Here is a 24,814-nt window from a genome sequence, read left to right on the forward strand (position 1 = left end):
TTACTCCTTCGGGAAAGTCGTTTGATAAAGACTTAGCCATGCTCAATGGGGTGAGACAACGCATGGCAACGGTAGAAGACCGCCGAACAGATAATAAGTCGTGCTATATACCGAGATCAAAAACTAGGAACGCATGATTAATTGTCAAATTATGGACAAAATTATGTGGCACGATGTGGGACGTGTCATAACAATTTAGCCCTATAATTAGGACCTCTATGCTTGTTTGAATTTTGAGTGTGGTGTTTCAATTAATTGAGCTTGATTGCTGCTCATGCTTTTCATGCTGTCTGTGATATGAACTGTACTGACCTACAGGGTGAATCTGAGGCGAGATAAGTCTCTATGGTTGTGTAATTGTGTGGTTAGGACACCTCTGAGCATATTACCCTCTTAATTGGGGTTTAAAGCGTGAACTCGCTAAGATTTATATCTCACCCAGTCGTGAGCTCATTTCTTTTCAAGGCGTAGAGTGGAGGGTCTAGAACCAAGCTGAGAGGATCCAAGGTGTAGGTCAGATAGGACAATCTCTTTTTTAGAACTAGTCTTTTGAAGTCTTTTGATTATAGACTTTTGTACATGACTCAGTATGTTTATAAAAACATGTTTTGTTTGTAAATCTGTTATTCTGCTTTTTTATCTCGAGATGGTTATTGTCAAGGAATTTATTATTCTGGCTTTTACATGTGCAATAAAATGAAAGGGTCAGCGACTCATCCTGGGAAGACGCAAAATTTTATTGACCATTGAGGGATGGGCATGCACTTGAGGATCGAGGCATGACAAGTCATGCGGCGGTCAATGATCCGTGAGTATGAAATAAAAACGAATAAATACAATAATTTATAAATTGTACCAAACACATTTCTATTTTTTTCTATTCAAATAATATAAATTTTGTATAGTTACCAAACACCTTATTTTACTCCTAAAAGAATTATTTCAGAAAGGAAATAGTTTCCTCGAATAAAAACATTGCCATGCACACCTTAAATGAACATACAAAATTTCTTGGGCCTAAGTGGAGGCCCAACAATACATATGCTTGAAGCATCTGCAGACCATGTACACAGATGGAAGACAATATTGCATAAGAATGTTCTTTTGCTGCAAGATAATTCCCAATTTAATCGGTCTCCTAGGAAAGATCCATATGATCGAAAGGATGTAGAGAGTTGATAGAAAAGCAAAAAAAATACATATACTTGCTATAGTAATTAGATATCCTTTTCTAATAGAGAAACACATTTGTTTTGCCGATCAAGGCGATACTGAAGTTTACCGCCTCTGGAAATTGAGTATCTTGATGGAAATGGCGAAAACGAATGCGAAAAGCATTGTGAATCCTATCATTGCTGCGGCAATCGCGCCCAAAAAATCGTGTCGATAACCAAAGTAATCTCTCATGTATTCTTCCACTGTGTCCCCAGTGTCTTCAAGCGTATTTGTCAAATCGCCGAATTGAGAGACCACCAATCCATATAAAGTCCAAGAAATGGGGCACGCCCAGTAGTACCATCTCCACCAGATAGGTATCCTCTGTTTAAAAAGTAGTCATGAGGATGTTCACAAATAAGGCATCACACTTGATATTGACAACAAAATTAGCATAAACATGAAAATCAATAGGTTGCTATAGAACTTACAGTCCTTGGCACGATGAAACCTGAAAAGAGGTTCCATATGGCATAGAATGCAAAAGAGACGATGGAAGCGATGTGGTGGTTTGGGGTCATGCTCACGGCCATCATACCATAGTATGTGAAATACAACAACGTGAAGAACATGAAGAATAGATACCAGAAAAATTTTGCAACGGTCCATTTGAATCCAATCATTGCATAAACTATGATACCATATGATATAGCTTGCACGAGGACATAAGGGACTTCAATTAGAACCTAGAAAATAAAGATGAATCTCATAAGTAACTTTCTAGTTTTGATTCATACATAACACCATTTAGAATAAGTGTACCCGAAATCATTTGGAAGCAATTTTACCTGTGCTAACGCATATGGTGGGGCCGAGTACATCCCTGCAGCTCGCTCTCTATAGAAAACCGTTCTCTCCACTGCAACAACTGGTTGCACAGAAGCTGCATTTTGGACCCCAAGGAAGACAAGAGCCGCATACATAGTGATATGACTAGTATAAGTACCTAGAGGGGGCTGAATAGGTATAACGAGTAATTTCTAATGATAATCGCACAATACTAGACAGTTGATAGAAATGAGACAATTTTTCCTCGTCAATAAACAAACAACGATCAAAGTAAGACTGAGAGTAGGGAAGAGAAAATTGAACACGAGGTTTATAGTGGTTCGGCTTATTTCAAGCCTACGTCCACTCTTACGCACCGACAGCCACCTGGCTGGTTTCCACTATGAACAAAGAGATATTACAGCACTGTTCTTTCTTGATTTCTTGGTGTAGAAGATCTACCACACTCTCTCAAGGTATCACTAAGTATAGACCCTCTTTATGTGTACAATTTCGCTCAATATGAATCGACTAATAATCAATGAGCTTCAAACTCTGGAATTTCTCTATCGAGCACTTATTTGAATAACTGGAACGTCTTCTTTTTATACTCCTTTATGCCATCATATCCGTTGGCACTTACCAAATGAATTCTTCCAATCTTCCCGTTGGACAGAATCAATTAAGAAGGTCATTCGAGCTATTAAAGGAACATGTCGATAGTCCATCAATCCTGTTCGCCCATACAATCAGGATCTTGGTTTCCAAGAATAGAACATTCCAAGAATATTTCGTCAATCATCGGATCTTCAAATGATCTTAATTTCGAATAATTAATCCGTTATATCAAATTCAGCCAAGAGATCTTCTCCAGTTGATAAGACCAAATCCTTAATCAAACACTTTAGCTCTGGATCGCTTTCGTCACTGGATTAGAAACTGTCAATGAGAATAGTCTTGAGTCTTGAGTCTTGTGTCTTGAGTCTCGGTGATTTGAAAGTCTTGGACTCTAAGTACAAGGGTCTGCACAGCTTCAGACTAGAGGCTGATAGAAACGTTTTGTCAGCTTCAAAACACTCTAGAGAGATTTCTCCAACAATCTCCCATTTTTTGATGGTGACAAAACTTTCCTATAGATTTGAACAACTTTGACCTGCAAAAACATTACTCAAGCAGTATGGATATCTCATAAAGATTAATAACTCAACTAGACTCTGCATCCACAGAAAATAGGTTAGTCTTTCATGAGTAAAGCCATACAATAACACTTGATATAAATAATGCAACAGTCAATTTCAAATCCACACACTCAAGTCAGTCAAATTCACCAAGTCCACCACACCCAAGTCATACTCAAAAATAGATATCCAAACAAACTGAAATAAAAACAAATTCAAAATAAATCAAAGTTCAGTTCAGTTCAAAGCTGGCAATTCTCCCCCTTTTTGTCATCATTAAAAAGGTGAGAAAAAGTCAAGTCTGCTTGGAAACGCCCACAATCTGGAAATCTCCCATCGACTGTACGACACCTTCCAGCCTCTTCAAGTCTTCCCTTAGACGTGCCACCTCTACTCCTTTGGCATTTGCTTGAACTTGAAGAGCGAGGTCTTGCATTTGATCCGACGGGGTAACAGAAGACGCTTGTCCAAAATTCTTCAGGACTTGAAGTTCACATTCCAAAGCATATATTTGACCCTGCATTGCCAGAAGAAGATCAAGGATACGACGAAAATCTGCGGTATTGTCCGTCTACGTGCTGGCATTTGCTCTATCAGATGGAGTGAAGGCAGACGATGGAACTTCGGTGTAATCGCGCAAATTTGGCGTTGAGGTGTCATGTCCTTCTTCAGGCATTTGAGAAGCCTAAATATCTTCTGGATTTGCTTGCAAGCGACTCACACCTTCACTGTGATCAGGAAATGGTGTAGTCCTTCCTTGCTCGTCATCTCCCCCTGTTTCTAAGGCCTCATTTGGGGAAGAGTGATGGTCATGCTCAGTAGAATCTTGATTGCTTTTTCTCCGGCTTCATTTGCAGACTTTTCTTTGATTGCTTCTTCTTCTTCTTCAACTTCTTTCTCCTCTTCTCCTTTTCTTTCTCTTCTTTCTCCTCTGCTTCTCTCTGTTCTTGTTCCTCTGCTTCTTTTCCTTTCTCCTGTCGTTCCATTGATTCGGATACAGAACGACCGAGTCTTTCGATGCCAAGGCGAGAGATAGTGAGTTCATCCTCTTCATCTTCATCCTCTAAGATTAGAGCTCTTTTCTTTTTGGATGGAGCACCCATGGGCTCCTTCCCTTTCCTTTTCGACGCAAAAGAGATTGGATGAGATTTAACTGGAGTTTTCACTTTGAACTTCTCCATTGCCTTATCAAGTTCTTTCAGATGCATTTTTGTCAGCATTTTCAAACCCACCACCATTTTGTTGCATGGTCGAACACAAAGAGTCTGTGGAGGTTCAATGTTCAAGTGTCTGAAGATCTTAGTCACAAGACCTGAGTAAGGCAACTGGCCCTTATCCTTCACCATTGCTCTGTACATGTGGAAGAGAATGGTGTGAGGAAGAGAGAACTTCTTCCCTGAATTGATCGCGTACATCAATTTCGCCTCAGAATTAGACATGTCTGTCTTGGATGTTGATTTTGGCCTGAGACAGTTGATCACGATTTTGTGTAGTAAGATGTTGATGGCATTCATTCTTGTGTAGGTAACTCTTCCTTCTGTACTCCTGTCTTTGACAAGTTCCAGTGTGGTATGAGCGATTGAAACCTTGATCGGTTGATATCGTCCTATTTCAACTCCAATTATGTCTGCCAACATGTCCACATCTACCTCATAGTCTTGGTCTCGAACACTGAAGGATATTCTATTCACATCTAAAAAGCTAAGATTCGAATAGAAATATGCTGTCAATTGTGCATAGTCATCTGTGGTGTCAGAGCAAAATTGCTCTAGTTGAAACAGATTGAACTTCTCCTTCAAGTTTACATTGATGGCATCCAGAAAATCAAAATCAACGCTCCTGGGCTTTATTACCCCCCGTTTCAACAATTTGAAGAACAGATCCTCCTGTTCCTTTGATTTGAACAACTCCGTTCTTTTTCCCTTCACTTTCGCAGCAACACCCATCCTGGGTTGGAATTCTCTAAACAGTTTATCATCGTCATTCCCGTCAGTTGGATTAAACCCCCTACACGAGGGTCACTTGGAATGTTCGTAAGTGCTTCCTCAGCCTTTCCTTTGGAAGCAATTCCTAAATCCTCCATCCGTCGCAAAAAAATATACTCATTTTTATACCCTTTGTCTTTAAGGAAGTCATCCACATAGTTCAGTGGTGTACCTATGCTTTTCAAAGCACGGTAGAGCTTATAAATGAAATAGGGTTTTTGGACTCTTACAGAATCTGCTTCCTAGATTATTTCTTCCTGTGGTAGTTGATCCACACTCTGTGGGGGTAGATAATGGAGATTGACGTGGCTGAGAATGAATCGGGCTATGTTGCTGTCTTGGTAACTCTTCTTCATCGGTGAGATTGAAATGGGTAGGACCCTCCCTCATTCTCTGTGGTCCCCTGCTTGCGATTCTTGAAGACCTTCTAGAATAAGACATTGTTTCTTGTCATTGAAAGATTCCTTGACTCGCTTTCCCAAGAAAAGATGACAACTTTCTCAAAGATGAACACGAAATCGAGACAGGATTGGGAGGAGAATGCCTTTTTAGGGTTTTGGAGTTAAGCGAAGAAGACAACTTACTGTATATAACCCAGTTAAGAAAAGGAAAAACCCAATCAACACAAAGGAAAGTGAACAGTCGTCCCTTTTTAAAAACGATAACTGCCTTTTTAATAGAGGTTATCTTTTTGAAAAGACAAGATTCCGTTTTTCTTGGAAATTAAAGATAAATAAAATATAACTGAACGAATGATCATACATTTTCGAGATTGAATATTAAAGCAACTTACAGTCTATAGCCGTGAATGATTGAGTCTGAGAGTCTGAGAGTCTCTAGACTTTGATTTCCTCAAGCTTCAAAATGTTGAGTCTGGAACGGATGATGTCGAATTGATTCTTCTCCAAAGGCTTTGTGAATATATCCGCTAGTTGGCTCTTTGACTCAACAAATTGAATCGAGATTTCTCCATTTTGTACATGATCTCTAATGAAGTGATGGCAAATCTCTATATGCTTTGCCATTGAGTGAAGGATTGGATTTTTAGTAAGATTGATTGCGTTGGTGTCTTTGTCACATCTAATCTCGGTGCATGAGTCTTCAATTCCAAAGTCTTGTAGCTGTTGTTTTATCCACGAATTTGCGAACAACAACTTCCAAGAGCTACATACTCTGCTTCTGTTGTAGAGAGGGCCATAGTGTTTTGTTTCCTTGAAAACCAAGACACTGTCCTGTTCCCAAGCAATTGGCAAGTTCCCAAGGTGCTCTTTCTATCAACTCTGCAACCGGCTAGATCGCGTCGAATATCCAAGAAGATTAAAGTCTCCCTTCTTAGGATACCAAAGACCGATGCTTGAAGATGAAGCAATGTATTTAATAATTCGTTTCGCAAAGACTTGAGATGAGATTCTCTAGGGTCGATTGAAACCTAGCACGAGATGCACACACTTAACAAAATGTCGGGTCTAGAGGCGTAAGATAAAGAAGTGAACCGATAATACTCCTGTACAGCTTTTGATCAACTTTCTTCCCTTCTTCATCTTTGTCTATCTTCAAAGAACTTGACATTGGTATGTCGGTCTTTTTGCACTTTTCCAGTCTAAACCTTTTGACAAGATCATTAGCATATTTTTCTTGATGAATAAAAGTTCCTTCCTTCAATTGTTTTACTTGAAGACCAAGAAAGAAGGTTAACTCTCCCATCATACTCATTTCAAACTCATCCTGCATAGACTTAGAGAATTTCTTACACACACTTTCATTAGAGGATCCAAAAATAATATCATCCACATATATTTGAACGAGTAGAAAGCTTTTGTTTTCCTTTTTGATAAATAGAGTAGTATCTACTTTACCTTTGACAAAACCATTTTGTATTAAAAACTTACTTAGTCTGTCGTACCAAGCTCGAGGTGCTTGCTTTAAACCATACAATGCCTTTTTCAGTCTGAAGACTGAGTTTGGTTTCTTTGGGTCTTCAAACCCTGGTGGTTGTTCCACATAAACTTCCTCATGGATAAATCCATTCAGGAAGGCACTTTTGACGTCCATTTGGAATAACCTGAAATTTTTATAACAAGCAAAAGCAAGCAATAATCGAATAGCTTCGACCTTGCTCTTTGGAGCGTAGGTCTCATCATAGTCTATCCCCTATTCTTGTGTATATCCCTTGGCCACGAGTCTTGCTTTGTTTCTTACGACTTTTCCTTTCTCATTCATCTTGTTCCTGAAAACCCATTTAGCTCCAATAACAGATTTACCTTTTGGTTTAGGAGTCAATTCCCAAACATCATTGATACTAAATTGCCTGAGCTCTTCTTGCATAGCTTCAATCCAGCTTTCATCTGATAACGCTTCTTCTATGCTTTTGGGTTCTATTTCAAAAACAAGTGCCATAGCACTAGACTCTTCACGCCTTTTGGATCTGGTGCGAATTCCTTCATTAATTTCGCCAATAATGAGATCTTTGGGATGACTGGACTTATGCTTCCAGTTACTAGTTGATTTGTCTGATTGATGATCTCTTTCTTTACTTGAATCTTCACGAACAACTTGATGCTGGTCTTCCAGAGTCTAAGATGCTTCTTGAGATGTAAGCTTTGAAGAGTTGAAGAGTTTGGAGCAGGTTCAAATTCTTCATGTTGAGTCTGACTGGATTCATTTTGCATTGAATCTTGAAATTTGACATTCATTGATTCCTCCACTAATTGACTCTTCTTGTTATAGACTCTGTAGGCTTTGCTTAATGTAGAATATCCAAGGAAGATGCCTTCATTTGATCTTTCTTCAAACTTACCAACTCGATCTTTTGCATTTTTCAAAATAAAGCATTTGCAACCAAACACATGAAAGTACAAAACAATAGGCTTCTTACCTTTGAATAACTCATAAGGAGTTTTCTCTAGAACATATCATTTTTCATTTTGAACCTTTTTAGCAAATTTTTCAAAATACGAGAAGGTTTCAGACTTACTTGCAAGAAAATATACCTAAGTAAATCGGGAGTAATCGTCCACGATTACTAGGCAATATTTCTTACCTCCAATGCTCTGGGTTCTGGTTGGACCGAAGAGATCCATATGCAGCAGCTACAGTACATGATTAGTAGAGACATAATTTATTGGCTTAAATGAATTTCTTACCTGCTTTCTCAATATACATGGAGTGCATAGATCAGACTTTTGGTATGATAAATTGGGTAAACCACGAACATGCTGCTTTGATGAGATTTTGACTATCTGCTTCATATTGATGTGACCAAGCTTTCTGTGCCACAAGCTTGCTTCGTCTTGAATTGAAATTAAGCATTGCGATTCATCCGGTTTCATATCCAAAAGATAGATATTTCCATGCCTTCGACCCATAAAAAGGCGAGTAGAGTCTTTGCGATTCCAGAACATATTCCTTCTTGAAAGAAGATCTTAAAACCAAAGTATCGCATAGTTGGCTTATCTTTGAGAAGATTATAATTGAGTCATTCTACTATGGAAACATTACTTATTGTGAGATTTCCAATTTTCACAGTTCCAAATCTCACAATTCTTCCTTTGCTGTTTCCACCAAATGAAACTTTTCCACCATTTACTTGAACGAGCTTTATAAAGCAATTCGAGTCTCTTATCATATGTCTTGAGCATCCACTGTCCAGATATCACTTTACCTTTTCTTTGATGGAGACCTGCATTTAAAAGAGAGTCTCAAGTTTTCTTTGGTACTCATATTTTCTTGGGTCCATTAGTGTTAGTAAGATAAACAGTATTAGCCCATGTTTTCTTAACGGGTTTCCAAACCATAGGACACTCTTTTTCAAAGTGATCCGGGCTATTGCATTTTGAACACCTAAGAGCATTTCGACCTACAGACTTAACAAAAACCTTCTTGAAATGATTTTTGTAGGCCTCTCTTGAGGGTCTTTGCTTGATTCTTTCTTTTATTTTAGGAAAATCAATCAAGGGAATAGTTTCATGATCATACCTAAACCAGACTTATTGAAATAAGGTCTTTGAGTTGAAAGAATTTTTCAAGTTTCTCGGACCCTATTGAAAATTTCTTTGAAATATTTGATGAGTCAATTTTGAAAAGAGCATTTTCTTTCAAAAGATTTTCTTTACTTTCTTTAAGAGTAGAAACATTTATCTCTAAACATTTAACTCTTTCTTTCAACACATTTTCCTATCGTTTTAGAATAGCGTTTTCTTTTTTAAGTTCGGAAATCCTTTTAAGAGAAGTCTTAAGACTAAAACACAACTCATCAATATATTTAGAAATCTTGACAGGAATTTTAAAATTACTTACCTTAAATTCACTATCTGAGTCTGATTCAGAGTTTGAGTTTGAGTTTGATTGTGCCATCAGATACAAATTGGCATATTCATCATCACTTCCTTCACATTCTGTATCACTCCAGGTTTCAGCTTTGAGAGCCTTTTGAGGCTTTTCAGCTTTTCCTTTCTTCTTCTTTAGAAGGGGACAGTTGGGTACGATGTGTCCCTTTTCTTACATTCAAAGCAAACTATATCTTTGTTTGATTCATCATCATCAACGAGACTTGATGCATTTGTCTTTGAAAGCTTTGTTTCTTTGAGTTGAATCTTCTTCCTTTTCTATTCAGCTTTCTGAATCTTCTTATCATGAGAGCAAGCTCCTCATCGTCCATATCATCTTCAGAATTTGTAGCATCAGAATCATCATTTGATTTTAATGCAATGGATTTCTTACCTTTTGGATCTTTGTCTTCGTTAATTCGTTTCACTTCATAAGGCGAAGAGTTCCAACCAGCTCATCGACGAGATAGTGGCATGATTCTTTGCATCTCTCTTATTGAAGTATTTATGTGATTCCAATCCTTGGAGAGTCCACGTAGTAGCTTGTTTACCTTCATGGGATCAGAAATTGGTTGTCCTTGATTTTCAAGACCATTTACAATTTCGTAAAAACGACTAAACATGTCGGTTATAGATTCTCCATGTCTCATTTTGAAAGCTTCATATTGATCGAGAAGGATGTTGATTCTGGTCTCTTTTACTCGATCAGTTCCTTCATAGGTGATATGTAACCTATTCCAGACTTCTTTTGCTGTAACACAAGAAGATATTCTATTATATTCAGTAGGTGACAAGGCACAATATAAAGAATATATAGCTTTTGAATCAAGAGTTTGTCTCTTGATTATCTCTTCCTGAGACATTCCGCTGGTCTCAACAGTTTCTTTCCCTCTTTCTGAGACGAATGCAACTTTAGGAGTGATTCCTTTTTCTACAACATCCCATTCCAAAGGATCCTTTGATCGAAGAAATGCTTTCATTTTGTTTTTCCAGATGTTGTAGTCCTTTCCATCAAAGTAAGGAGGTCTGGTATTGCTTTGACCTTCCACCAGCCCTGGAGCTAGCATACTAGCCATGGATCTTTTACTCTGAAGTAAAACACTTCAAATAAAGTGAGTACACGAGCTCTGATACCAATTGATATGACTAGTATAAGTACCTAGAGGGGGGCTGAATAGGTATAACGAGTAATTTCTAATGATAATCGCACAATACTAGACAGTTGATAGAAATGAGACAATTTTTCCTCGTCAATAAACAAACAACGATCAAAGTAAGATTGAGAGTAGGGAAGAGAAAATTGAACACGAGGTTTATAGTGGTTCGGCTTATTTCAAGCCTACGTCTACTCTTCTGCACTGATAGCCCACTGGCTGGTTTCCACTATGAACAAATAGATATTACAGCACTGTTCTTCCTTGATTTCTTGGTGTAGAAGATCTACCACACTCTCTCAAGGTATCACTAAGTATAGACTCTCTTTGTGTGTACAATTTCGCTCAATATGAATCGATTAATAATCAAGGAGCTTCAGTCTCTGGAATTTCTCTATCGAGCACTTACTAGAATAACTGGAACGTCTTCTTTTTATACTCTTTTATGCCATCATATCCGTTGGCACTTACCAAAGAAATTCTTCAAATTTTCCCGTTGGACAGAATCAATTAAGAAGGTCATTCGAGCTATTAAAGGAACATGTCAATAGCCCATCAATCATGTTTGCCCATACAATCAGGATCTTGGTTTCCAAGAATAGAACCTTCCAAGAATATTTCGTCAATCATCGGATCTTCAAATGATCTTAATTTCGAATAATTAATCCGTTGTATCAAATCCAGCCAAGAGATCTTCTCCAGTCGATAAGACCAAATCCTTAATCAAACACTTTAGCTCTAGATCGCTTTCGTCACTAGATTAGAAATTGTCAATGAGAATAGTCTTGAGTCTTGAGTCTTGAGTCTTGTGTGCTGAGTCTGGTGATTTGAAAGTCTTTAGACTCTAAGTATAAGGGTCTGCACAGCTTCCAGACTAGACTGATAGAAATGTTTTGTCGGCTTCAAAACACTCTAGAGAGATTTCTCCAACACATAGATCCCATTGCATTCATCAAATCTTGACTCCGGGTCCTGCGAACTTAACATTTAGAAACACACAACTTCGAGAATGAACGAGGTAGATATTGACACTCTAGGCAGAACTTACGTTTTAGAGCCGAGGTCCCAAAACATAGTCCCAAACATTAAGGCAATGATGAGGGTGAAGAGGAACCGAACAGCCGTGTACGGCGGATTCCGCCAGTAAGACCAACGTTGCTTCCATAAGCAAGCCATCAATTGGATGAAAGTTGACTGAGAATACTTAGTCGGGAAATAGAGGTCCTTAGAATTTGGAGGAGGTATGCTCAACTCTTCAATCAAAGCCTTGTTTCTCCTGAAAATCACAAAAATGCGTTTTCCCATCGACATCTGACAAGTTAATGGCAAGACTTAAAGATGGACCTTAATATATACGATGAACCCACCTGTACAAATCTGAGTTCTTGTATAGATCAGAAAAATCGACACCTAAAGCGAGTTCTTGTGCTGGGCTTGTAACTTCGAGCATCCAAGTTGCTGGATTATAGCCATCTTTGATTTTACTAACTCCTAGGATTCCCTTCATTTTGAAGATACCATGGTGATTCACGTAGGGAAAGAAAAGTACAATTGAAGCCATATTATATGAGTGAAACATTCTGTACCTCAAAATACTCTATTAGATGAGAAGAATGACGACCCAAAGGGCCGACATATATCTCCTGTCCCCCTCGCTTCATTAAGAAAAGCTGCAGAGCAAGTGAAAATGCATATCTTCTAAGTTTAAGTGTGCTACAAACAGACCTTTCGTATTTTGAATGTGTTGACTGACATAACTCACCTCATCGAAAGCTTCAAATATATCAATGCTTGGTTGGTGAATTGTGCATACGACTGTTCTCCCCGTGTCCACTGTATTCCTAACTGTTCTCATGACAATAGCAGCAGCTCTTGCATCAAGCCCTGAGGTAGGTTCGTCCATGAAAATGATGGAGGGGTTTGAGACTAGTTCAACTGCAATGGTCAGCCTTTTGCGTTGTTCGATGGATAGACCATCCACACCAGGCAAACCAACCAAGGCTTGTCTCAGCGGATTTAGCTCCACAAGTTCCATAACTTCCTCAACAAACAGCTACAACATTTTTGTCCCTTATAAGTGATTTGAATTAAATTGATCCTCAATTAAACTACAGAGCCAAGAAAGCAGCAAGCACTTCCACAATTTGATTTAAGTTAAGAAGGCAATCCTGGTAGAAATATATTGTGGTATTAGAAGCAAACCTTTCTGGTTTGGTCGTCCATGCCAGGGGGCAAACGCAGCCATGCCGAGTAAATTAAGGACTCATAGACAGTGACATGAGGTGAATGGATATCGTTTTGTTCACAATATCCAGAAATCCGAGCAAATGTATCTTGATTCTTTGGATACCCAGAAATTGTTATGTTGCCCTTGATGTATCCTCCAGTTTTTCTCCCAGCCAACACATCCATTAGAGTAGTTTTACCAGCACCGCTAATGCCCATTAGAGCAGTAAGAACGCCTGGCCTAAAAGAACCACTTACACCTTTCAAGAGCACCAATCTATCCTCTGGAGCACCTTGATTCTTCATTTCCTGACAAGATAACAACAAACGCTTACTCATACTTTGGATGAACATTTGAGCTTTAACACTTATGATTTATTATGATGATATATCAATGAAGTATTATCTTCAAAATTTTCATAACTTAAGATAATTACCCGTGGCATATCAACTGAATAAGTTATTTCATCGAAAGTAATTGAGTGCTGCTCAAATGGGGGCACCATTCCTCTTTTCGTATTGGCGGCAACAGCTGTCTCAGGCTTGGATGACCTCCCTACAAGACCCAATAGAAAAGATAGGCAAAGAAGTAACATGAGCCCCTAATGGACCAAAGCCTTTTGTTCACCCCTTTGAGGTCTTGACTACTGCTAAATCATAGAAAATGAAAAGATACCAACTACTAGGACTTCATACCAGATCCATTTCTCAGAGTAGAGCCTCGAGATTGCAACTGAATTGATCCTTCTATTCTATCAACGTTCTTGTTGCCCTCAGGATCATCTGATTTTACTGAGTGGGATTTGCCAAAGGCTGCATTCACATGAAGCTTGAGATGGCAAGCTCTTGTTGATAGAAACTTCAACAAGAAGAAAAGCAAAAAGCACTTACGATTAAGAAGAGCGAGAGCCACCGTAAACCCAAAGTTGAAGAGGATGATGAACCCAAACAATGCCCCAAGTCCTATCCAATACCAATATGCTTCAGTAAAGAACCCACGAGACTTCAAAACTTGAATTCCTAGGGATTCGTTTGAACTTGAATTTGGGGGAATCTATCATAAGGAATAACGCGAGGAATTAGTCAATTAGAGATTTATATCTATGAAAGGTCATAATAGTGGCATTAAGCATTTACAAGACTTTACCTTATTCCAATTCGATCCTAAAAGTTCATTGACGACTATGGCGTTCTGCCCATACATTAAAGGAGATGTCCAATATCCCCATATCCACCATTTCTTTACGTCCTCTACAATTCAAAGAAATCAAGATTAGTACTTGAGAAAAAGAAGCTGAACTCTAGTATTCGTAGTACCTCGGGAAAGAACAACTCCGCCCAATGCAAAGAGTACGAGCATAACAAATGACCCGAATGTGTTGGCAATGATCAAGTTTCTCCCAAGTGCCGCGGTCAATCGAAACAATCCAGAGGCCATCTGACTAATGGCCGCAAGCAAAAGATACTGCTTGAACAACCTACAACACAATATAAACAGTAGAATGTCTCAATCAAAACAAGAAGATTAGAGTTTCCATCTTACCACTGAAGAATAATCATAGTTCTTACCTTCCAACATTTGGATCATATCCAATGACGTAGTAGGTGATGAACACCCAAACTGCAACCTCCACAAATGTGATAGGGATTTTTAGAATCCAGGATGGTAGAGCATATGCCCATGCAGGATAGAAGAGGAGGTCTCTTTGCTTGTAGAAAATTGGGAGCTTGGCTATAGTCATTGAAAGCTCTGCCATTCCATTGAACACGATCGTGATCACGGTGAAGAACGAGGCACCAATTTAAATTCCTCCATCAGTTACAGTATCCCGATGCATCTTAGTCCGTAAGAATAGGGTCATCGAAATAAACGCCATAATTGTGAGCTAATAAACAAGTCACGTCAGTTTAAGTATAGCAGACAATTCATGGCTAAAACGAACTGAAAGAGCATGAAGTAGATATTTACCTGAGTGACCTTGAAGATGTAGACAAATGAGTTCCTTTTCATAAGCAAGTACTCTCTTAAAATGCAAGCTTTAAGCAAATCCTTCATTCCAACACCAAATCTTTTGGTAGTCAAAGCGGCTGGGTGGTTCTTGCTCTTATCAAATGGAGTGGAAAGTTCTTCCCCGAGCTTTCTTCCCACATGAAATGATTGGAATGCCTCCGCAAATTCCCGAACCGTGACAAAAGTGTAAGGCTCATCTTTGCGTACCCAATACTGATGCTGATCTTTTCTTGATGTTACCTATCGAAAGGTAAAAAATACCTCGCGACCCAATTTTTCGGGGTGAGCCACCTATGGTTTGGCTAATGGATTGTTAAGCCTAAACTTAACTCGGGCTCTCCCAAGCCCATACCAATTCGCGACTTAGATTTGAATTCTTAACATGCAAATTGATTTTATTTAGGAGTCGCCACTAATCAGTTTATGGTAGGTCGATTAGACACCTAAGTAAAATAATAGGATAATTACTTTACTCCTACGAACCAGAGACTAAGGGTACGGGGACTTGATTACATTAGATTTCTCTAATGCCCTTTCGGTACCATTCTTTTTATTTTCAAAATGTTTGGCAATTGAATTGATTTTAAACTAACTTCCTAACATGCGAGGTGATCATACATGTGCGCATACCACCAATTTAACACTCAAGAAAACAATTAAATATTGCAAAACATACCTAGGAGCAACGAAAGCATCTGCATTGTTAAATTAGAATTCACATCAGCAGCCCTAGATATGATTTCTAATTAACAAGCAATTACTCAATTTTTGTTTTCACTTTATTTAATGAAAATCATGACTTATGCAATGCATGTTAATAATCTAATATGACATGGCAGCATGACCTAAACTATATGACATGAAGAAATGCAATAATTAAATGCAATCTAAATGACCTAATTCTAATGACATGCAATGCGATGTAATGACATACAAAATTATTTAAACTGAGATGACATGCCGCATATAATTTAGCACGCGAGTTATATATCATGTGACATTTATTAAATGATTTAGTCTAATGACGAGGAAGTTCTAATTAAATGAACCTAATAAAAACTAAATGACGTGCATTTGATATTTCTATTTAAAAATGCGAAAATAATCTATCTAGATTAAAATTCAATCTAACTTAAACTAAGGATTAAGTCACATTAAATCCTAATTTAAACTAAGATATTATCTTAATCTAACATGTAATTGATCTAATATGCAATGACGTGCGGAGCAAGCCCTAATGACATATGCATGATATTTTTTATCTTTTATTTTTTATTTAAAATTCAAAATTTAAAATTGCCACGTAATTAAACATGCAACTAAAGTCCTAAATAAATGCATTTTTTTATTTTTTTGAACTAAAATCCCTATCCTAGCTATGCAAGATAACAAGAAATATTCTAAAACAAACTGAATCCTAATTCAAATATTTTTTTAGATTTTTTTAATGATTCTCTAAAACAAGCCATTATCAACTAAACAGTAAATCTAAACAATCAAGATATGCAATCATATAAAGGATCAAAATAACCGAAAAAATAACCTGTTGTCTCACAGGTCAAATTAACGATTATCCTAACCCTAATTACCACAACAAAGAGTTCAAAATAACTAAAATCTGATCCGAATTCTTACGGATCAAATTAATAGTTATATTGATTCAACACTTAAAATACTATCGACAAATCCCAGAAATTATTATAATAAAAAAAATGATCCGAGATCTTACGGATCAAATTAGTAATTACAATAATTCTAGGGAATATCCTGTGGATAATGCCTACAAAATCCATAAAATAAAGATCACTCCTGAACTTAAAAGAAATAAATAAAATAAAGTAAATAGAAAAAGAATAAAACTACCTAATTTCCCTTTTCTTTTCTTTTTTGTTTTCTTTTCCTGCTTGTAACCGTGGGTCTCCAAGGGCAGCGGGTCAATCGGTCCCACGCCCTGCAAGAGGCAAGACACAAGTCTGCGAGTGAGTGTAGAGTAGGAATAGAGTAGGGCCCTGAAAAAAAAAAAAAAAATCGGTCCGGCGAAGGGGAACTCCGGCAAGGGCGGCAGCGAGCACTGGCGGTCACGAGTCGGGCGAGACGGGGTGGCACGGGCGAAGGAGACAGCCGGCGTCGGGGTACGTTGGAGCAGCAACGTGGGCAGCCGGCGTCGGAGTATTGGCGCGGGACCGGGCGGCGCGGCAACAGGAGGGCGCGGCGTCGGTGGCCGGCGAACAGCGGGGTTGCGGGTCGCAGCGGTGTTGTCCCACGGGTGTGTAGCGACTCGGCGTTCAGTTCCGGCGTCGTGGGTCGGCAAGCGTGAGCAGCAACGGCGACGAGGCACGGGCTGAGGCGTGGCGGCGGAGCTGCGGACGTCGTAGGCGCGGGCGAGGCCAAGAGCGGCGGTGGTGCAGTGACAGGTGGCGCTCGGCAAGGTCAGGAGCGGCGGGCTTCGTCGGAGCTCCGACGTCGGGTCTCCGCGAGTTGCAGCGGATTTGGGGAAGGTGATGAACAGTAAAGGTCAAATCAACCTTTACTGTTTTTTACTTTTCTCCTTTCTCTCTCACTCTCTCTCCCATGTTCTGACTTTTTTTCTTTCTTTTTTTCTGCAGTTTTTTTCCTTTTGCACTTTCTGCAGAAAAATTTTCTTCTCCTTCTCTTTTCTTTTCTGAATTTTTCTCCCCCAGAGAAGGCCCCCCACGATTGATCCGTACGTATCCTTTTATAGGCAACGCAAAACAGGATCTTTTTTTAAAAATATTTTCATCTCCCGAATATTGCTTATAACCTCTTGATCACAAAAATCCTTATCTAAAAAATATTCTCCCCCGATTTCATCATCTATTGATAAAAAATAAGATTACAATGTGATTTTTTTTTAATTTTCAAAAACCATAATATCGCATCAAATCTTAATTTTTCGCAAGATAATCAATTAAAAATAACGACGGGTTTGGGTTAATTTTATCCTTTCATGGGCCTAGCCCGGCCTATTAATTTAAAATTCAAAAACACCAATTCGACCCATCCGCCACCGGTCCAATAAATAAAATGCAAAATATGCAAACTAAATGTAGCTATGCAATTAAATTTTTTTCAGGATAAAATTAACCCTAATTTTTTTATGCAATAAATGACTAAATAGATCGCCAAAATTTAGGTGTCAACAATAACGTTATTGCAAGACACTTCCTATAGAGAGTCTCTTTCATCTCACAAAAGTTGTTGAAATAAAATCTTCATATTTTTACATACTTCCTGCAAGAAATCAGCAACACCCTTCCTCGTAGGGCATTTGAATCCCATGGATTCAAAGAAATCTAGGACGAGTTCACGTGGACCCTGGTACACGATTTGACCATCAGATAGGAGAAGAATGTCGTCAAACAGATCATAAGTCTCCGGAGCTGGTTGGAGGAGAGAGATAACTGCCGTTCCATCAAGAATGCGAATAAATTGTTTCAAGGAGTTGACAATTTGGTATGTTGTCGAGCTATCGAGCCCAGTTGATATCTCATCCATGAAAAATACCTCGGCAGGCCCCACCAGCATCTCACCTAGAAATTACAGGTCAGAGAATTGAACATTTTCACTTACTAAAAGTTTGATATGCTTCTAGTTCTAACTTGTGGTCACACGCTTCCGTTGTCCTCCAGAAATACCCCTCAACATTTCATCTCCGACCATCGCATCAGCACATACTTCCAACCCTAAAATCTGTGGAGAAAACATGTGTATTAAAGTTCTGCTACCTACCAAGTGCTTGCATGATTTTGTGGTAATTTTTGTCATAGTTACCTTGAGGATATAATCAGTGACGACATTAGCCTCTTGACCTTCTGTTACTGCTGCCTGTGGAATTAGATCCATTGCATTAGAAAAACCAGACACCTCGGTTGGTCTAAGAATTAAAAAACATAAAAAAAAATGCTTGCTGGAGTCCAACTCAAAACCATTACTTCATCGTCAGTTTCTTCTTATGGATTACTTAATTCATCTCCTTTCTTTAATTGAAAAAAATGAAAAACAACTCCAACCTCTCCTTGTTTAATTACCTTCATGAAGATATCGATATCGGGATCTGATTTTATATTTGCTGCTTTCTCTCTTCTTGACAACTCTGACAACATATATGCAGATGCTGCCAAAGGAATCATAATTTTTTATTCGAAAAAGAAAAATTGTCCAAGTCAAACTCAAATATGACATCATAAAATAGGAAAGTATCAAATTTGCTAACCGTATTGTGATCCAACTCCCTGACATCTTGCAGAGAAGGCCAAAGTTTCTCTAACGGTCATTTCTCCTATGTGAAGATCGTGTTGACTTATGTAAGCCACGGTTCTTTCGGGCACAAACTCATTCATGACATGTCCATTGTAAGTTACCCTTCCTGTCGTCTGAGGAAGAATCTTCTCTCTTTCAATATAATTGGATGATATTTTGATGTATAACAAAAGGAGGGCTTAAATTTGATGAAAGTTGACTTTCGTTAACCTTTAGTTTAGGATCAAGCTTTCCGGCCAAAGCTAACAAGAGCGTGGTCTTTCCTGAACTAGGTGGACCTAGAAGCAAAGTCATCCTGCAAAATTGTCCACCCAAATGAGAAGAAACTTGCCGGAAAATAAAAGTAAAGCTAATTTTCCACCATTGTGATAAAGGAAAAAGGACAAATCCAATCAACATGTTGAAAACTTCTTTCCAACTAGAATGTGACAATTTCTAGCTAGGACCTTTGATTAATCACACGAAGTCTAATGCATTGAATACAGCACCTAGCTTGGAGATGGAACCAAATCACTCATGCTGAAATAAAATTAAGTTCAGTTTAGTTGAATTTGGAGGCTTGAAGAATTGATGTTTGAGTTGGTTTGATTTGCTCACCTGCCAGGTTTGATGATCCCACTAACATCTTGAAGGATGGTCAAGTGCTTCTTTCTACTGGGAAGTACGTGAAGAAAATTCAAGAAGCTCTTTGGGGGTAGAAAGAAACAAAAAGAAAAGTAAAGGTTAAATGAAGAAACCAATCATAACATCCAATCAATTTATTGAATATCATTTTAGTCAAATGATCTTTATTGCAAATTGTTTGACTCAATAGTATAGGACTTTGGATGTGTGGTCTATATTTTGCTAGGATCCCCGCCTTCAATAGCTTGCTTCTAGGCTCTAATTATCCTAAAGTCAATATCAATGGATACAAAAGCCATTTGTCATCTCTCCCAATTGCAACTGAGTGGCACTGGTGGTGACACAAGGATTGTAGTGTTTGCCCGAGACTAGCTAAAGTGCTAGTACAAAAGCTAACCCTTTCTATGCACTGCAATTGTGGAGCATGGTTGATCGTTATGATCCTAATTGCAAGAGATGAGCTCAAATCTCACATATATTGTATGGGCTTTGATGCGTGGTTTATATGGTCTTGGGCTCTCTTCACACTTCAATGGATAGCTATCGAGGTGAGAGAGCCAAGGCCATAAAAATCACATATTGAAGTCCATATCAATGAATTAGGATCCTAACAAAAATGGAGCTGCCATTTTGGCTTTTATATTCCACATATTTAGGTGGTTGCTAGCTTACCTCTAGAATACTAGTGCAGAAATTAATGACGGTGGGCAAAGCTCTGCTTCCTTCATGAGCCTCTGCCTCCACATTCTAATGCTCGAATCTGACTTCAATTGTAGGAACATCAATTCCAACTCTGCAACCAGACTCGTCAAAAACCACAAATATTTAAGCCTATAATAAATTAATTAATTACATCTTGACAGTACTAGGACAACTTTACCGCGAAAAAGACAAAACATGCATGAATAATGAAGGAACGATTCACACCATTCTGGACGACAAAATTTTCAGGGGCATGATAAGGATTTTCCTTGGTAAAGATTTTTGTCGGGAATCAAACAGACTCCATGCCAAGAAACGTGGCAAATTTGGTAAACATTTTCTTTTTTACTCAGAAAACCCACAAACAGAGGTTCCAAAGACAGAGCAAACAGAGATCGTACCTGTCAATGCGGTTCCGGAGCTTCAGCAAGAAGCCCTCGTTGTCCTCCTCAGTGACCCTCAATAACCTCTCAAGCAACCTCTTCCTGTCATGAAAGCCCAGAGTCCAGATATCGATTTGGTTAGCACCGCCGCTGGCCGTCAGAATCCCTTTCTGGAGACGCTTGAAGGTAGGGAGTTTCTCGAGAGCAGCCCATCTCAGAGCTTCCTCGTCATCCTCATCGTGCGAAGACCTCGAGAACGCATCCCCCATCGATACCTGGTTCCTCCACGTGGTGGAGCTGGTCGAGCGCAGGCTGTTGCCCGCTCTGTATATATCTCCTCCATCCATGGATGATGATGGTGTCTGCTAAAGCGCTGCTCTTGCTCTGTTTTCAAAACACAAGAAGTGAAGAAGAAGAAGAAGAAGAAGAAGAAGAGAAGGAGGAGTAGGGAGGTGACAGCGTTTAGTGTCCTGTTTAATGCTGATGTGCGCTTGTGTAATTACGTATGAAAATTGGCTCTTTGCATCGAGCACATAAGTAAGAGAGAGACGGGGTAGACACGGGCGTGAAAATGGAGTTTATATAGAGAGACTGAGCGAGTATTGGGCCCAGTGGGGCGGCATCTGGAATTTTTGACTCTATAGAAATTTTCCTGGGTTGGGAAAAAAGAAGCTAAAAATTCATTCTTCATTTCAATATTTACGCTTTTTTTTTTTCAATTGAACCTCTATATTTTCTATTTATACAATTAAATCCTTTAATTTTCACAAATCTTCTAATCGAATCCTTGGACCGCCCAGTCTACCCAAGTCCAATGGACGTGACCCTTGGACAACGTCTTAGCGCAACACGCATAAAAAATTTTCAGGGTGGATGTCCATGTGAGAGTCTATATTGGCCAAAATTCTTCCGTATTATACTCATGCTGCCTACATATGCTTAATTTTTCCACATAAATCCACATGGAGATTCGCCTTTTATTTGTATCACACACGTCAACTAAAATTAGCTGGGTTTTGTGTTAGAGGGACTTGATTAAATTACTCGTGAAAGTATATGGATTTGAGTAGAAATTATAAGCAAGAGAAAGAAACAAATCTTGACCATCCAATTGGTGCAACAATAAGTTATCAAAGAAGGAAGCAATTTTAATTAAGAGGAAAGAGGCAAAAAAAAAAAAAAAAAAACGTACAGATAGAGAAAATGAAATATTCATTTCTTGGAAATTTAATTCCAAAATGCAAAAAATAAAAATAAAAATGAGTTTGGAAATGATTGACATATCAAATTATAGAAGTATTTGGTTTTGCCAGCATTGGCATGATGTTATTGCGTCGTTTTAGGCTCCATTTGGTAAGCGTTTATGTTTCTCCCAAATTCTATTTTTTTTGTTCCACAAAATCAAAAAAAAAAAAAAAAACTCTATTTGGTAACGTCAATTAATTTTTTTACTCTCCGGAATCGAAAAGTGGTTAAGGAATAGATTTGGAATGAAAAAAAAAAAAGTAACTTCTTATTATCGGGAACAATTTCTAGAAATAAGTAATTTTCTCTTTTCTTCTTTTCTTCTTCTTTGTCGGTCGCCACCCCTCGCTATTGCTTGTCGTTAACCAACCACTACTGACTGCCACTCCTCGCCGCTCGACAGCGGGCTGACCATTGTCGGCCAACCCTAGCTGACAATTGCCAATTGTCGCTGCCAATCATTGACCGCCGCCAACTACTACCGTAAACTATCGACCGTCATCGCCCGTTAATGACAGCCGCTATTGCTTGCCAACGCTCGCTGCCAATGACCGTCACCGCCGCAACCACAACCAATTGACGACGGTGGTTAGTGGCAGCAGGCAGCGACAACAATCAATGGCCAACAATAGTGACCGTTGGCAACAAGCGACAACGGGTGGCAATGAGCAACGATGGTAAGGAAGAATAAGAAAAAAATTAAAAGAAATTTTACGTTACAAAAATATTTGTGGATCATACCATACTCATTCTTATTCTTTTTTCATTCCAAAAATAGAAATTTTGTATAGTTATCAAACGCATTCTTTTACTGAGAAATTGTTTCGAAAAATATAAATAAAAAGAGACTTTTTTAACCACCGCCTTGATGACTGCCATGGTTTGGACTCTCTCCCCCTCACGAATGGGAGGCGTTCGAATCTCCTCACAGTCATTTGGGGTCTTAAGTGGGACGCCGGGGGTGGTGGATCCTCCCGCTTACGTGTTCCCCTAGGTTTACTCGCCGATTGCCGGCTGTACAGGGCTCTCGGGTCACAAAAAAAAAAAAAATCGAGACTGTTTAAAAAAAAATAATTTATTGTCTAGAATAGAAACGTTATCAAACGGACCCTTAATGACGCTAGTAGCTGGGGAGGTTTTTTGGACAATGGTGCGAAGCGTAGTGCATGTCGTCATTTGTAGATACATGAACACTTGAAGTATTCTTTGACTTACATCTTCTTATCCGATCCCTGTAGCAAAGATCATTTTGGCGGCCTATAATGTGTTCAACACTTTTAACAATTCATGGCTGCCTTTGATTAGTGTCCACCGACCAAGTAGCGCAAAAAGGTTTTAGACACCTACAATGGTGCATTGATACATCAAGAAGTTCAAACTATTCTTATAACTAGTGGAACCATCTATGCTGTTATAGAAAATGATTTGGACCAGAGTAAGCACAACAAAGATCATCTTATATTCTATTGGTAATAAGAAAATTAAAATAAATGGTTAATTAGACTATTTTTGTTTTGTGAAAAATGAATAATTTAGAACATATTTTCCTAAAAATGATTACTTTTATTACTTAAAATAGCTATTTAATGAAAAATATTTTCATCATCAATAATTCTTTTGCCTAAATATTGTAGTGAATAATGAAAATATTTTAATATATTCATTTTGCAAGTAATATAGACGATCATTCTTTAAAAAATGTTTTTAAAATCATTCATTTTTTTAGAAAGGTTTTTTGTGAAGTAAATTGAGCCTTAAACGAATAAAATGGTATCAATGAGACTGAAAAATAGGATGCCTATGTAATAAAATTGAAATTAACAACTTAGAACAGGAGTTCTAAAATAACCATACTAAAGCCAATTTGCCTTGCTAAAGAAGCAAATTCGCTAGGGACAGCACACGTGGTGAGGAAGGTTCCATGGACGAGAGTGCCAATCCTCATGCATGACGTCATCTGCAAATACGACAGCACTCCGAGGATCACGCCAGAAACGCGAAAGGTGCTCGGTAACTGTGCCAAGTGCAACTTCCAGGAGGACGCGGAAAAAAAGGACCAGAAATAAAATCTTGATCTGACTTTGACGTTCCTAGCCTTTCCCCCCCAACATGTTAAACGCATTTTGGACAAAGAACGGGAACACTCGTACGACCACGGTGGGCAAAGCTCTCCGCCCCCACGTTCAAATGCTCAAATCTGACTTCAATTGTAGGAAGATCAATTCTAACTCTCCAAACAGACTCACCAAAAACCACAATTATTCAGGCCTAAAATAAATAATAAATTAATTAATTACATCTTGATAGTACCGGGACAACTTTACCGCGAAAAAGACAAACATGCATGAATCATGAATGAACAATTCCCACCATTCTAGATGACAAAATTTTCATTGGCATGATGAGGATTTTGCTTGGTAAAGATTTTTCTCGGGAATCAAACAGACTCCGTGCCAAGAAACGTGGCAAATTTGGTAAACATTTTCCTTTTTACTCATAAAACCCACAAACAGAGGCTCCAAAAACAGAGCAAATAGAGACCGTACCTGTCAATGCGGTTCCGGAGCTTTAGCAAGAAGCCCTCGCTGTCCTCCTTAGTGACCCTCAATAACCTCTCAAGCAATTTCTTCCTATCATGAAAGCCCAGGTTCCAGATATCGATTTGGTTAGCATTGCCGCCAGCCGTCAGAATCCCCTTTCTGGAGACGCTTAAAGGT

General features: G+C 38.6%; 1 protein-coding gene across 1 annotated transcript; it reads right to left on the minus strand.

Annotated features, from left to right (window-relative positions):
* Positions 1-1,241: 1,241 nt before the first annotated feature.
* Positions 1,242-21,271, minus strand: LOC104417038 (pleiotropic drug resistance protein 1). The gene is given in 25 exon segments (XM_039301180.1): positions 1,242-1,539; positions 1,647-1,901; positions 2,004-2,161; positions 11,557-11,597; positions 11,674-11,901; positions 11,993-12,126; positions 12,212-12,295; positions 12,388-12,678; positions 12,828-13,160; positions 13,289-13,407; positions 13,548-13,664; positions 13,743-13,905; positions 13,999-14,102; positions 14,169-14,329; positions 14,421-14,737; positions 14,821-15,102; positions 18,112-18,413; positions 18,483-18,573; positions 18,655-18,708; positions 18,912-18,988; positions 19,097-19,256; positions 19,354-19,438; positions 19,741-19,829; positions 20,440-20,560; positions 20,871-21,271. Coding segments are annotated over 25 exon segments (4,356 nt in total). The 5' UTR covers positions 21,200-21,271; the 3' UTR covers positions 1,242-1,278.
* Positions 21,272-24,814: the final 3,543 nt, after the last annotated feature.

This window comes from Eucalyptus grandis, chromosome 8 (genome assembly GCF_016545825.1).
Source record: "Eucalyptus grandis isolate ANBG69807.140 chromosome 8, ASM1654582v1, whole genome shotgun sequence".
NCBI lineage: Eukaryota > Viridiplantae > Streptophyta > Magnoliopsida > Myrtales > Myrtaceae > Eucalyptus > Eucalyptus grandis.